This window comes from Hemiscyllium ocellatum, chromosome 36, assembly GCF_020745735.1.
Source record: "Hemiscyllium ocellatum isolate sHemOce1 chromosome 36, sHemOce1.pat.X.cur, whole genome shotgun sequence".
In the NCBI taxonomy this organism is placed as follows: Eukaryota; Metazoa; Chordata; class Chondrichthyes; order Orectolobiformes; family Hemiscylliidae; genus Hemiscyllium; species Hemiscyllium ocellatum.
Genome location: NC_083436.1, coordinates 35,761,796 through 35,777,660, shown reverse-complemented (window position 1 = coordinate 35,777,660; position 15,865 = coordinate 35,761,796). Strand labels below are relative to the sequence as shown.

At 37.7% G+C, this 15,865-nt stretch overlaps 1 protein-coding gene across 4 annotated transcripts in view; it reads left to right on the top strand.

Moving 5' to 3' along the window:
* aimp1a (aminoacyl tRNA synthetase complex interacting multifunctional protein 1a) overlaps positions 1-15,865 on the top strand; it is a 65,768-nt gene that overhangs the window by 12,375 nt on the left and 37,528 nt on the right. For 3 of the 4 annotated variants that reach the window (XM_060851481.1, XM_060851477.1, XM_060851478.1), the window contains exon 2: positions 9,474-9,607. In XM_060851481.1, the coding sequence (XP_060707464.1) occupies positions 9,499-9,607 (109 nt within the window). In that variant the 5' untranslated portion in view covers positions 9,474-9,498. Of the gene's footprint in view, positions 1-1,391; positions 1,411-9,473; positions 9,608-15,865 lie in introns of those variants that run through there. The other variant, XM_060851479.1, reaches the window with a different exon arrangement.

Genomic DNA, 15,865 nt, shown 5'->3' with positions numbered 1-15,865 from the left:
CTCCCACCATCTCTTTTAGTACCTGGGATGTACTCCATCAGGCCCAGGAGACATGTCTACCCTTACCTCCATTAGCTTGTCCAACACTACCTCTTTTGTGATAATGATTGTTTCCAGGTCTTCACATACCTTCATCTCTTTGTCAATTGCTGGCATGTTATTCAATTATGTATCTCAAAATTATGTTGAGTATAATTTAAGTTACACTATGCATTATTTTGAATGACACCATTGGATGGCACTGTCAAAGGAGAGGGGTGACGAAGTCTGTTGAAAATGAAAAATCGTGCTAGCTCATTTCAAATACTGCTGGTCCATACAACATTCAGTAATGCTATCATCCATTTTATCACTATTTTTTCCCTTCCCTGTGCCAGCATTTGCTTGTTTTGATTTAACTCTATTCAGAAGATACTAGCTTGCACTGAATCTATAGTCTACAACATCTGGATTGCGAGCGTTAATAGAAATTTGATTATTGTTAGTTTGGGAGGGATGTTGTTGATGAAACACTATTTCTGGATGAAGCCGTTGGAAGATTTGGAACAATGTTGTGCTCATTCAGGGACTGAAGCAATGGTGCTGCTACCTCTTCTCAATTAACCCCACAGAGATTGAAGGTACGAGCATCTTGTTCAGAACGGATGGGTACCACACCAAACACGTGTGTTTACTGTCATTATGGGAGCTCTAAGTATTGCTGGAAAGCCTAAAGTGCTGGAAAATGACCCGTAAATGTCTCTGTTGTTGTTGTTACCGATCCAAATTCATTTTTGCAAAACAAGGAGATTGAAATGTAAGAGGAATGAATCATAACCTAGTGATATACGTTTTAAATTGATCTGGGAGCTTAGTGGAAAATTATGCCTATCAACATGATTTCAACTTTAACACCTTGCGAAAGGTTCAGTATCATTAAATGTATGGAGTGCTCAAAATAAACGTAACATAGTTAGTAAATTGAATTGGTGTAATGCTGAAACTCTGCCACTAGATGACATTAACACATTTAAATCTGCATTGTCAAATGTTTAGAGTGTGTTGAAAGCATCTTGGAGGGTAAAGAGGCCTCTACATCTAATATTTGCATTCCAACTCCTTCCATCTTGCATTAGACCTGGCATTTGCAATGAGCTCTTGGTTTCAAACACTGGGACCAACTGTGGATTGAATGCTTTTGTGAAAAATTACTTTGTCAAACGTTTTGGGGAAAATAATTTTGTGAAGGTTTGATTGCCGTACCTGTTTGAAAGCAGATATGGTTACTAGTTTCTTGACAGATTCGATAAGACGCTGACAGTGTCCTGTTATCTCTATGCAAAACTGCAGAAAAAGCATTTTGGTGGAAAAAGCAGCATTATGGTAACTGCCACTTCCGCATGAAATAAATCAACTGGAGCATTAGAAAAGGTGAGACTGAGAGACGAGTTACAGTTTTGGAAGGCACTTAACACGTTTATAAGGAAAAAGTGTGTGTTTGACAACAAAATGCTGGAGATAAAGTGCGTAACAGCCAGCTGTAGAGGGTAGTGACAAATTATGAGTTATGTTTACACTACATCAGATTTAGAGTGTCAACCAACTTCTGCAATTCTGGTAATACTTTTAACTTCAGATTTACAAGCTTTTTTCTTTATAATTATGGCATATTTTCTGTGTTGACTGAACATCTGGTTCATGTTTTCAGCAAAATGCTGATTTTTCTTGAAATTTCAATATGGCAATAAAAATGAACATTTGTTACAGCATGAAAACTATATCCTGCAAAGAAAATTGCAGGGTGAGTATCAATATTTCTAAATCTTGAACACTGCTCTTTGTGTAAAGTATAATTTTAAAAATAGCTTTGGTCTGTCATACCATAACATTTCAAATTTCTCATTGTTTGAGGTCTGACCCTAAGATTTTCACTCTTTCCCACAAACCAGAACAGGCCAGTTGAACACAATCAAAGGATTTGATTCAGCTCAGTTAATTTTCATCTTGACTGAATACATTGCAATGATGTCTTTAGTTTAACACAAAATACGTTTATTGTTTTTGCTTTCATTGATTACACAAATTATAACTCTGAAATAGACCATTTGCATGAGCCAGCCTGTGTTGGTATTTATCCTCTGGGACCAGTGAAAATAATAATCTTCTCCAGATTATAGGTTTCCTTTCACAGCTTTGAGTTTAACACAGTTATCACAGTCTTGAGATATCTGTCCTTGTTAACTACTATCTCTTACCCAGTACCTACATTGTCCTTGAAGAACTTGTCATTGTGGAAATGCATACTGATCTTACCCACAGCTTCCTAACAGTATCCATATTACTATCTATCTTCATTTTTCACTCAGTCAGCCTGCTTCTGAATCCTCATTAACGCTTTTATCATCTCTAAACTCGACTCTATTGCTCTCCCTGGTGAGATCCTCTACCATAGTGCTTCCCAAGTGGTGTTACGAGTTGAAATATTTGGGGTCATGAGTTCATTATATTAAAATGATGCGTCCCTTACTCCAGTTGACAGTCTGGTCATCAGTGGTATACACAAAGCAGAACTAGCTGCAGCAACATGTTGCACATCCAGACTTACTAAAATGCTACCAGAAATGAGGAACATCTTTCATTAAAAGAGCCTGGAAGCTCTGAGATTGACCTCGTTAGAGCAGAGAACGTACCGAAGATTCAACAGAGGTGTTAAAATACTTTAAAGGAGCAAATAAGACAGACACTAATGCCTTTAAACAAAGGATGTAAATTTAATATTAGATTTAAATTACATTTGCAAATTAGATTAAATGATAGTTCAATAGAGATATAGTGGAGACATTTAAAGGATACTTCAAAATACACAGAATAGATATATTCCAACAAGTGGAAATGTTCCAAGGGAGAGGATCCACCATCCTAGTGAAATAAGCTTTAATTGTGCACAGCAAGTCAGAAGATTGAACTGAACATAAAACAGCAAAGATTGACTGGAGAGTTAATGAGAAGAGAAAATAAAAAAGCCACTCAGAAATATTAAAACAGATGGTAAGAGTTTCTGTAGATAATTAAAAAGGGAAAGGGTTAACAAAGTGAACATTATTAATTTCACAGACTCACTTTCTATAAAACTAATGAAAAATCGAGTTGACACATGATTGGAACAGGTGTTTCGTAACAATCTTCACTGTAGACGATACAAGTAACATCCCAGAAATAGCTGTAAACCAGAAAGTGGAAGCAAGGGTGAATGTGAGAAAATTGCAATCACTGGAAAAATGGAACTGAGCAAATTATTGGAGCTGGAGGCTGACAGATTCTAGATCCGTTGGACTTCATTCTTAGATCTTAAAAGAAGTGACAAGTGGATTTTGTTTTAAATTTCCAAAGTTTCCTAGTTTCAGTGAAAGTTCATTTACAGTGGAAAATGGCAAATATTTATTCAAAATGGGATGGATGTGGAATGCAGGAAACTACAGACCAGTTAGCTTAACACCTGTAATAGGAAAGATAGTATTGGTTTCCTTATTTAAGGAGTTATGTAATTACATTAGAAGCAGTTCAAAAACGATTTGTCAGGCTCATGTCTTTGATAGGTAGGTTGACTTATGAGGAAATGTCAAACAGACTAGGCTTGTATCTGCTGGAGTTTAGAGGTGTGAAGGGTTACATGATTGAAGAGTACAAGATTCTGAGGGGTCTTTACTGGTGCATGCGCAAAGGATGTTTTCTCTTGAGAAAGAATCTAGAACTAGCAAGTGTTAAAATAATAATGCCTATTTTAAACAAATAAGATAAATTGTTTTCTCAAAGGGTTGAGACTTTGAAAATCTTCAAAAGTCAGTTGAAGAAAGGTTTTATATTTCAGAGAAAGTGAGGACTGCAGATGCTGGAGATCAGAGCTGAAAATGTGTTGCTGGAAAAGCACAGCAGGTCAGGCAGCATCCAAGGAGCAGGAGAATCGATGTTTCGGGCATGAGCCCTTCTTCAGGAATGAGAAAGTATGCCAAGTGGGCTAAGATAAAAGGTAGGGAGGAGGGACTTGAGAGAGGGGCGTTGGAAATGTGGTAGATGGAAGGAGGTTAAGGTGAGGGTGATAGGCCGGAGTGGGGGTGGGTGCGGAGAGGTTAGGAGGGCGGTGCTGAGTTCGACGGTTGGGACTGAGACAAGGTGGGGGGAGGGTAAATGAGGAAACTGGAGAAGTCTGAGTTCATCCCTTGTGGTTGGAAGGTTCCTAGGCGGAAGATGAGGCGCACTTCCTCCAGCCGTCATGTTGCTATGGTCTGGCGATGGACTCCTCCGTCGCCAGACCATAGCAATACGAAGTCCCTCCTCCCTACCTTTTATCTTAGCCCGCTTGGCACACTTTCCTCATTCCTGAAGAAGGGCTCATGCCCGAAACGTCGATGCTGCCTGACCTGCTGCACTTTTCCAGCAACACATTTTCAGCTTTTATATTCCAGAGGTGAGTAGAAAAGATTATAAGCAAGGGTGAGAAACATTACCTGGATATGTGGGAATGTGGAGAATGATGGAGCAGGCTCAAGGGGCCAAGTGGACTACTCCTAATTTATATGTTCATAAGTACATTAATGTATAAAAGATCAGAGAGGAGATTGGCAGAGATTTTATTTTCTACAGAGAGCTATGATAGAGTGCACTGTCTGATTCTGTTTCTACTATCCATTCAATGTTAACTTGAAAAGGAAATTGGATTATTACTTGGAAAATAAAATTTTATAGGGCTGTGGTGGAACAAGTATGTATATGTCCAGACTGATTGGCTGGCTTTCAGCAAAAGTGTCCAAAACGTCGACTCTCCTTCTCCTCGGATGCTGCCTGACCTGCTGTGTTTTTCCAGCATCTCACTTTTTTAAGACTCTGATTTAACAGCATTTGCAGTTCTGACTTTCTTGTGGCTTTGTCAAAGTGTTGACCGACATGATGGGCCAAATGGTCTCCTGTGCTGTCTGATTATATGTTGTGCTGAGCCAAGTCTCAAAGAGAGAAATGCTTGTTTTTATATGGGGACAAGTTGCTTATTCAAGATGTCCCTGACTGTTTCACGGGCAATGTGTTCTGCCATGAACAGCAGACCTAATCCTATGAGTCTGTCCAGTTTCCCTTCAACTGCTTACCTAATATATTATTAAATGCTGAAATAGTCTCTTTCATTCACTGCTTCCAGTGTATTCATGTTTGCAAGCTTTATAAAATGCTTCTGCCAGTTTGTTTTAAAATCTTTGTTTAGTCTTGTACCTCCATCCTCTTGTTCTGGATGCCTCAGTCAATGGCAACTATTATTCTGTCTGATTAATTTATAATTTTAAAGTATTGAACGAATTCTTAATTTCCTCAATTCTCTCATTATGCAATCCAAACTGTGCAAGTCTCTTTTTATTTGTATTCTTGATATTATTCTTGATCTATAGATTTTTAAATTTTGCCTTTCTTTAGCAGGTTTACAAACCAGTTCAATTTCTTGAAAATATGTGTTTCAGCATTTTTTTTTCCCAGTCAGTAGGCTGTCCTTAAATTTCACTTGAATCTTCATGAAGATGCTTACTTAAAGTTATCTTGGCGTGAGGCTCCTGGTGCAGAGCACTCTTTGGGAGGAATGTGGATTTGAAAAATTGGTGTGGAGACCAGCACTCCATTTGTTGTTCTAATTTTCCTGTCAAAATTTCCCTTCTGTACTATATACAATTAAAGATTAAATATCTGATTTTATTTTTACAAATTACAAAAAGCTTACTTTCTAAATTTTTATTCTTTTTTAAAAAAGTCTTTGAATTAAAGCTGAAGTGAAGAACCAAAGACATTTCTTCACGGGGTGGCATGGTGACTCAGTGGTTAGCATTGCTGCCTCACAGTGCCAGGGACCCAGGTTCAATTCCAGTCTTGGGCGACTGTCTGTGTGGAGTTTGCATATTCTCCCCGTGTCTGCGTGGGCTTCCTCCAGGTGCACTGGTTTTCTCCCACAGTCCAAAGATGTGCGGGTCAGGTGAATTCACCAGGCTAAATTGCCCATAGTGTTAGGTGCATTAGCCAAAGGGAAATGGGTCTGAGTGGGTTACTCTTTGGAGGGTTGATGTGGACTTGTTGGGCCAAAGGGTCTGTTTCCACACTGTAGGGAATCTAATCTAATCTAATTTAATGATCTGAGGTGATCTATAGCACATATAGTTGGAAAGTAAAACTATGTTCTGTCTCTTAATAGTTGATTGGATCTACTTTTCAAGGTCCACTTTTTTTGTCAAAAGTTTTGATACTCCACTGCTCTAACATGACAAAATTATTCAACTTGTTTTTAATAGAACCTATAAGTGCTCCCACTTTTTGACTGCTTAATCAAATCCAGCATTGCCACTGCTTTGTTTCAGTATTGAAGTCCAATTTATCCATAATTTTTGTATTTATCGTCATGTGTAGCAAATTTATGTATGGGCTCACATTCCAGCATTGTCTCAGGCGGAAAACGGCTGTACGATTCAAAAGTGCAAAGAGCTGTCTTGAGATAGTGACTAATTTTGAAAGTTTGATTTTCTTTTTAATGTTTTTGCCTTGCAGCTGTAGAAATATTTTTGCACTTGTGTTAAGTTATCATTCTTATATAGTGTGCAGTATATCTGTCATAGGAACACAGACACATCTCCGGAGTGTTTCACATTGAGGGCTTGACTGTCTGCAATGCAACTAGTCTAGTGTATGGTGTGTTTCAGAGGTGTTTGGAAATTGGTTTCATGTCCTCAGGCTTTAAAACTTGAAGCAGCATGTTTTAATGCTAAATTGGACACTGCTTTTAAAGAAATTAGACACTGGGAAAACAAAATTGTGTGTTGTGTTTGCACCTTTTTCTCTGGACCACGCAAGTCCTATTTAATTAACTTCAGATGTTGCTTTCCTTTCCTGAATAGATGTATATTTCTTATTTCAATCTATGACAGATTTCCATACTTTAGAGCCACATAAAAGCTCTTTGAAAGACTCTAGTGTTTTTCAAGTTTTTTTATTTTAAAAAAAAAACTAACTGAGCATCTATCCTATGACTGTACAAGCTAATTGCAACGTTTGCTTATATTACAACAGCAGCACCATTAAAAAAAATTAAAATAACTGTACACCTTCTCTAAGTGCTAATATCAATGTTAATCTTAAACAACATACAATGTCTGCCTTTGATTGTGTGTTGTGGGGGGAGGGGGGGGAAGATGCCTTAATTTCCCCTTAATGGTTGTGGGGAAATAACATTAAGTAATCCAAAATAACAAATTAAATGAAATAATGAAGTGATGTAAGATGGTATTTACTCACCTTAGACGTGTACCAGTCCATTATTTCCTGAAATGAACTCCTGACGTTTACCAGGATTCATGCTTACGAACCTACAGTGGACTTGGGCGGCATTGGAGGCATTCTTAATTCCAGTAGCCTTTTAATGTGACTACAGTTACCAGAATACATAATTAAATTTTATGCCTTAAACTTTCTATTGCTGCTCTATTGGCTTAAAGGATAGAAGTGAAACAAATACAGTCCATAAATTCCTGAAGCACATTTGTTTTTAGATTATTCAGAAACCCCACACAGTGCCTGTTAAATATGAAAAAGCAAGTACTGAGTCTCAGCTGCTCCATCTGTCAGCTCTGTGTGCTTTCTTTTATTTGAAGAACGCCACTGTAGCAAAAGTCTAAGGTAGACATAGGTGCACCTTAGTGCAGCAGGAGATTAGGCTGACTTGTATCAGCATTGTGTCATTTTTGCACATTAAGCTTAATTATTGAAACTTGCACTGTGAATAACCCAGCCCACAATGCATAATGTAACCATTTAATTGACATATAAAACCAGGTCCCATTTATTCATTTAATATTTGCTTAGCTAGCGAAGTTATTCATTTCAGCATTTGGTTATTAATGAGAGAACATGGAAAGATTGCCTTTCAGGATTTAGGATGAAGAACATAAGAGGTTTTATTTGCACAGGATTATGAATATCTGAAGATGTTCAGAAGGAGGCTCATTGGAACCTGAATTATTAACTCTGCTTTGTCTCCCCAAATGCTGCTAGGCCTGCTGAGTTTTTCCAGCAATTTCTCTTTGTTTCTGATTTCCAGCAACTGCAGTTCTTTGGCCTTTTTGCTATCTTGAATCTCAAACCTGGAGTTACTGATTAAAACAGAGATCATTGTAAACTTATACAAATAGATTTGATAGATGTTTGAAGTGAAGAGTTATAATGGGATATGAGAACAGGATGGAGGACTGGGTTTAAGACCACTGGTCAAAGGATAACTGAAATAAATTGTTGGTTTTAATGTTCTAATACTTCATATGATTGCAATGTTTTCTTGCAAAGTCCTACAATTTGTAGTGATTTGTTTGCATGAATTTAGTGTACAGACTCTTAATTTTGAAGTTTACCAATCCTGCTTCATAAAACAGAGTCGTGCTTGCAAAGAAGATTATTCAGGTTGTTGAGTCTACACCAGCAATCTGTCAAACAAATTGATCAGTGATTTTTCCACACAAATTTGTAGGGGCTATGGTGTTAATTTCAATCAATTGCCCATCCAATTTACTTTTTACATCCATCATCACCCCTTCATCTACACTCCTTTTCCATGGAGTCCCAGGTCATTACCATTTGATGCAGAAAACAAATTCTTCCTTGTCCTCTGAATCTCTTGTCCCAATTATAAATTTAATATCTGCCCCTGTCCTAAGCTAATTGAAACGGCCAGACTTTATCTACTTCATTGAAATCTAATGCTGTAATTTTGCGAACATTGGATTAAATCTTCAAGTTTTCTTTAATGAACAAAATCTATTCAACTCCTCTGCTATTCCAAGGACAAAATTTTTCACTTTGTTTTAAAGTTTTACTTAAAGGCTGCTACGTTTTGCAGTTGCCTCCAAGTATTATGGCAGATATTTATTGACTACATGATTCGAAGCTTCTGTACTTGGAAGTTTACTTTTGAAATTCTCAAGAAAATGCCATTTTAATCTAAATGGAGGCACAAATCAAACCATAACATTTTCTGCAAAAAATTTTCAATAAGACAGCTCTCCTTTACAATCTAAAATTAAAGCAGTTATTCTGTGTTTCAATCAGTTGGGTTTATCCTTCATTTCTATATTTCTGCAGTAATAGGTATTTCCCTGTTTTCACATGCGTCATTGTAATGAGGGTATGCCTTTTCTATTTCTGAGAGCTTTAGCCACTTTTATCATTCAATTGTACAGGAAACTCAAAAGCATGCCTTACTATAAGAAAAAGGAGCAGCAATATCACTGCAGGTTCTAAAAGCCGTTGGCATCATATCTAATGTTGATCTATTCGCCTTCATTTATTCTGTAAATTCATGAAGCAAATTTGTCCCAGTGACATTTGGCTTTAACAAAATTTACATTTCTGGGCTTCTTAAAAAGTAATGTGGTGGGCATCTGTCAATGCTGATAAAAAATCGCTTATCCTTTTTTCCCTCTCAGGTTTCTAGTCCGGCAATTGATAAGGATGTCTAACGATCGTGCTCTGTTAAATCGGTTGGAGCAGAGAGCTACTGAGGCTGACCAAGTTATTGAGTATCTGAAACAACAGGTTGCCTTACTGAAAGAGAAAGCAAGTAAGTTTGGAATGTTGTGCTCATTTACTTATATATCCTAGTTACCCATTCCTCATGTGTTTTCTTCTTTCAGTATATTTAAAATAGTTTACCATGCTACTTTGTGATCGACAACGAGAAGTTTATGATTGTCTAAATCATAAGCTTTCACAAGCTGCTGTATAGTTAACCAACAGGGGGCATACTTATAACAAAGAAACACCATGCCAACCTGTTTCCTCACCATAAGATTGAATTAATTGTTTAATTTAGAGTGCATGTCATGACTTCAAATCCAGCTGACTTGTTTAGGTGCTATGAATCAGGATCCTTTTTATAGATTTTCTGACAGCTTGGAACTTTTTCTTTTAAATTGAACAAAGTGCATGGAGATCCTGCTTCTCAAAAGTCTTTTGCAAACATGCCTATTCTTTAAATAGTATTGTGTTAATATGGGTTTAGAATTTTTTAAACTTTGTTCATATGGCATTTACTGCTAATATAGCTGCTTTTTTCCAACATCTGTGTTGTAGTTGTGTTCTGTTTTACAGGGACATTAATCCCTGATTTATGCTGAGTCAGTCAGTCAGTCGAATAGCAGTACAATTGCTCTCAATAACCCTCAGCAAAGAACAACAGTGATTACATTTGCAAGATCTTTAATGTAGTAACATGACTCAAGGTGCTTCACCAGGTTGCTTTAAAAGACAATCTGGCATTAAAGCATGCACTGTGATCTTCGGGAAGATTTGGAAAAAGAGGGTAGATTTTCAAGAGTGCATAAAAGTGGGAATGAAGTTCGGGGATTAAATTCCAGAGTTTCAGGACTCGGCAGTATAACTGCCTGCCAATTGTGGAGTGTTGACATATAGAAATGCATGAGGTCAGAATTGAGATTTGGAAGATTGTAAGCCAGGGAAAGTTTGTTGAGAAAAGTAAAGGCAGACAAAGGAGAATTTGAAAATCCTTAAAATTTGAAGTTGCTGCTTTACTGGAAATCACCGTAGATTGGTGAATATTTGAGCTGACAGGGATCAGAACCTGCGGCAAATTATGAAATGAGGTGAACATAAGTTGCCTGTGAGTGTTGGTTGGAGACTGGACAGGAGAAGGTTAGCATAATCCAGCTTAGGCTCAGCGAAGGCATTGATGATGCCTTCAGATGAATTGAAGAGGGGTGTAGTTGGGTGATGTTGCAGTGCTGGAATTCCGCAGTCTTGGTGATGGCAATGTATGGGTTGGATTACAAACTCAGCTCGGGGCTAAATAGCAGACCAAGAAGGTGAAATATGACCAGGGTTTCCCCTTCCTAAGTGCTTTGCAATACTGTGTGTTTTAGTGTACATCAGGTGAGTGCAAGCTCAGCCATCCATGTTTCCTGTTTTTTTTAGTCAATGTTCTCCACCGTTATGCATAAAAATTATGTTTTGGTTAACATAGAGTCAAAGAGTTACACAGCATGGAAACAAACCCTTCATTTCAACTTGTCCATGTCGACCAGACATCCTAAATTAATCTAGTCCTGTTTGTCAGCATCTGGCGTATACCCCTCTAAATCCTTCTTATTCATGTACTCATCCAGCTGCCTTTTAAATGTTGTAATTGTACGAGCCTCCACCAATTCCTCTGGCATGCTCCACCCTCTGCGTGAAAATGGTGCCCCTTTGGTGCCTTTTAAATTTTTCCCTTCTGACTTTAAACCTATGTCCTCTAGTTCTGGACCCCTCTACTCTGGGGAAAAAGACCTTGCCTATTACCCTATCCGTGCCCGTCATGATTTTTACAAACCTCAATAAGGTCACCCCTCAGCCTCCGATGCTCCAGGAAAAACAGCTCCAGCCTATTCAGCCTCTCCCTATAGCTCAAATCTTCTAACTCTGGCAACATCCTTGCAAATCTTTTCTGAACCCTTTCAAGTTTCACAACATCCTTCCTATAGCAGGGAGATCAAATTGAATACAGTATTCCTAACCAACGTCCTGTATAGCCTCAACATGACCTCAAGGCTCCTGTACTCAATACACTGAAAGTAACGGCAAGCATACCAAATGCCTTTTTCACTATCTTGTCTACCTGCAATTCTACTTTCAAGGAACTATGAACCATCACTCCAAGGTCAACAACACTCCCCAGGACATTACCATTCAGTGTATAAGTCTTGCCCTGATCTGCCTTTTCAAAATGCAGCACTGCACATTTATCTAAATTAAACTTCATCTGCCACTTCTTGGCCAATCGGATCAAGGTTCCATTGTACTCTGAGCTAACCTTCTTTGCTGTCCACTACACCACCAATTTTGGTGTCATCTGCAAACTTATTAACAATACTTCCTATGTTCACATCCAGATCATTTACATAAATGACAAAACGTAGTGGACCCAGCACCGATCTTTGTGACAAACCGCTGGTCACAGACCTCCAGTCTGAAAAGGAATCCACCACCACCACCCTGTCTCCTATCTTTGAGCCAATTCTATATCCAAATTGCTAGTTCTCCCTGTATTCCATGTGACCTAACCTTACTAACCAGTCTACCATGAGGAATCTTGTTGAACACCTTGCTGAAAGCCTAATAGATCACATCCATCATTCTACCTTCATCAGCCCTCTTTGTTACTTCTTCAAAAATCTTAATCAACTTAGTGAGACACAATTTCCCACACACAATAAAACCATATTGACTATCCCTAATGAGTCCTTTCATTTACAAATACATGTGAATCTTGTTCCTTAGGATTCACTGCAACAACTAGCCCACTGCTGATGTCAGCCTCACCAGTCCATAGTTCCCTGGCTTTTCCTTACCATCTTTCTTAAATAGTGGCACTACATTAGCCAACCTCCAGTCTTCTGGCACCTCACCTGTGATAATCGATGATTCAAATATCTCAGCAAGGGGCCAGCAATCATTTCCCTAACTTCCCAGAGTCCTAGGGTACACTTGATTAGGTCCGGGGATTTATGCACCTTTATGTTTTAAGATGTATAGCACCTCCACCTCTGTAATATGGACATTTTTCAAGATGTTGCTATTCATTTCTTCAAGTTGCCTAGCTTCTATATCTTTCTCCACAGTAAACACTGATGCAGCATACTTGTTTAATATCTCCCCCATCTCCTACAGTTCCACATGTCGGCTGTCTTGCTGTCTTTGATGTCAGATCGTTGCTATCTGTAGAACTGTCTACTAGAAAAAAAATGTTGCTATCAGTTTACAACCATAAGGAAAGAAAACAGAAAGAAGAAAAAAAATTCTTTACATTTTGACCTTAGGTAGGGTATTAATTTGTTATTAACGTGCATTCAGTAGGGATCTGGTCAATTTTAAGTCCCAACTACAAGTCTAGCCAAGAATGATGTAAGACTGAAATGATTAATACTCCTGAGTGAAACAGACTTTTGGCAGTCATCATCTAGTTTCTAGTTGTGAGAGACCACAGTGCAAGGTTGCCTATAACTAATTGGCACTGATGTCATTCTTGTGTGCTTGAGTTTTTCTTATTAGGTCAATCTAAGGAATGTCAGTTATAATTTTTTCTAGGAGGCAGGAATGGATTTATCACTGTGTCGAGATGTTATACAATTGTTGATTCAAATAAAACCACTTTTCCCATTTTCTTAAACTCATGCAATTTGGATGACAACGGCATTGCAAACTTTATGTATAGTGTAGTGACTGTTTAGTTTTGTGGTAGTGTGTAAGAATAATCTAACAGACTTTGAGAGGTATGTGTCCTAAATTGGTGTTTTGGCTTGAAGGTTACCTTGGCAAAGTGAACATATTCAAAGTGATCCATCACCCTAACCTGTAGTCACAGAGAAAAGGCCATAATCTAACTGAAACCAATGAACCTATAGCCAGAAAATAATTTATCTTGCAAGCAAATCATGAGTATTTGGAATGCCAAATGGAACATAAAGTTACCATTTCTCTCTATCTGTATTGGAAAAATAACTTTAAAAATATAACGTCAGTGGGGATGGAGGCTTGAAGTCATAGACAAAGTTTGTCTCACTGGGAGGAACGAACATGCTCTGCATAATTGAAATAACAAACATAGGATTACTTGGGTATCATTGGCAAAATGTTAGGATCAGTGATCTAGATCTGCTGTCACCAGTGTCAGTCTGAATTTGGTGACAGTTCCTTTTAAAATCAAGATACAAAAGTTGGATTGTTCTTCACCTCTCTGAATCAGTGTTAAACAAAGGGTAGTTGATTTGTAAGAGCTGGAGTGTAGCAACTCTTATTTTTTGTTTTGGGATGCACAAATGATTTTATTTTAAGTGTTGGGTTATCTTGAAAATCTTTTGTATGCTGCAAATGTGTGCAAATGTAATCAAAGGGTCAATTTATATGGCCTGTATAAAAACTTCCAGATTGCTGCATGTTTTCACAGTTTAGTGGAAACATTAGTATTTGGGAGCCTTTATCTTTAGGAAGTCAGGTTTCTTCTGGCTCTCCCCCTCCTACACTTTCCTCCCTTCATTCATCTTTGTAAGCATAGCATTATCCCTGTTTTTGTCATTGCTTTTTTCTGGGGGATTTTGTTCCTAGCACACACAGGAAGTTGTATTTATAGGTACCTCATTTTAAAACTAGGAGTAAAACATGACCTTAGTGTTTTGCTCTTTTCATTTCCAGTTAGGCTGCAACTAGAGGGTTGTTTTCTGCACTGGAATCCACACTGTAGAAGGGATGTGATTGTACTGGAGAGGGTGCGGAGGAGATTTATGAGACTGGAGAATTTTAGTTATGAAGAGATTGTAAAAAAAGGGTTGTTTGCCTTGGAACAGAGGAGACAGGGAGGGGGGAAGCAGGATGGGACATGATTGAGATGTATAAAATTATAGGGGACAAAGGGTTGACAGGAAAAGACTTTTCCCTCTGGTAGAGGAATCAATGACCAGGGGCACAGGTTTAATGTAAGGAACAGGAAGTTTAGAGGGATGTGAAGAAAATCTTTTCTGATCCAGATGGTGGTGGGAAATTGGAATTTACTGTCTGTAAGAATGATAGTGACAGAAACCCTCAAGATTTAAAAGTATTTATGTGCGCATTTGCAATGCCAAAGCATGTGAGGATAAAGGCCAACTGCTGGGGAATGGGATTATATACTTAGGTGGTGGTTTTTGACCAACGCAGATTTATAGAGCTGAAGGACCTTTCTTTTTGCTGTAAACCTCCGTGAGTCTAGTTCCATCCCTTCCACTTCATCTAATGATGCATCGCAGCCTGTTCAAACATGCTATGATACAACTGTGGAATAGGTGGGACTTGAACCCAGACCTTTGACCAAGAGGTTGGGACACTAAGATTGCTTGAACATGCAATTCGACCTCTCCTTAAAATAGATGACTGACATTGAGACTGCATATTGTCTGCATATAACTTGCAACTGAGAGAATTATTCACTTAAAACTACAAGATCATTCATATTAAAATAATGAAAAATGTGTGTTCATAAAGATAAAACAAAGGAAATACATATAAAAGACTAACTTCCAAACAAACAGTTTCATTATTGTTTTGTAATGTGGGTTCATGTTAGAAATAAGTAGAAACATAAGATGTTGGAAAAAGAAATGGGAAGCAGAATTGCTTCCTGATTCTACATTGAGGACAATGCATCAGAGCAACAGATAAGAACACAATCTTGTCGACTCTAAATTTATATTGGGCAAATGACCCTACATCAAGTTTCTATAATGTATTTTTTGTCACTACTGAGTTGATTGAGTGGAATTAAGATGTCAGTAGTGTGTCTAAGATTATTCAATTAATGAATGTATACAGAAACATTTGTTCAAATTGTGATTTAAAATGCACTTTTATGTCAACTTGGCTTGTATACTCATCAATACTTGTTGTTAGGCAAATTGATTCTACTTTCAGGACAGAGGATACTTTTTTGTTATGGTAAATTATTGGATGCTTGTTTTCAACTGATGTAATCTAATGAACTTGTAAAATAACCCAAGATTTTAAGTTAATTGATATGTTCAAAGAACATTGAAGTTTCTCTGTTTCCTTCTGATGTATGTTTTTCAACAATATCTCCAACCAAAACATATTTTGGCTACAATATTGAATCTCTTTGGCCAAAAGCAGTAAATAATATATTTAATATCTGTAAGTCTCATCAAAATGGTTGATTTAACCTTAATTGTTTCTTTAAAAATTGCAGTGATTACATGCTCAGTTAAGCTGTGACATTTTATCTACTGAGCATTTTGGCAATACAAACGGATAAGGTGAATCATTCATACCATTCACA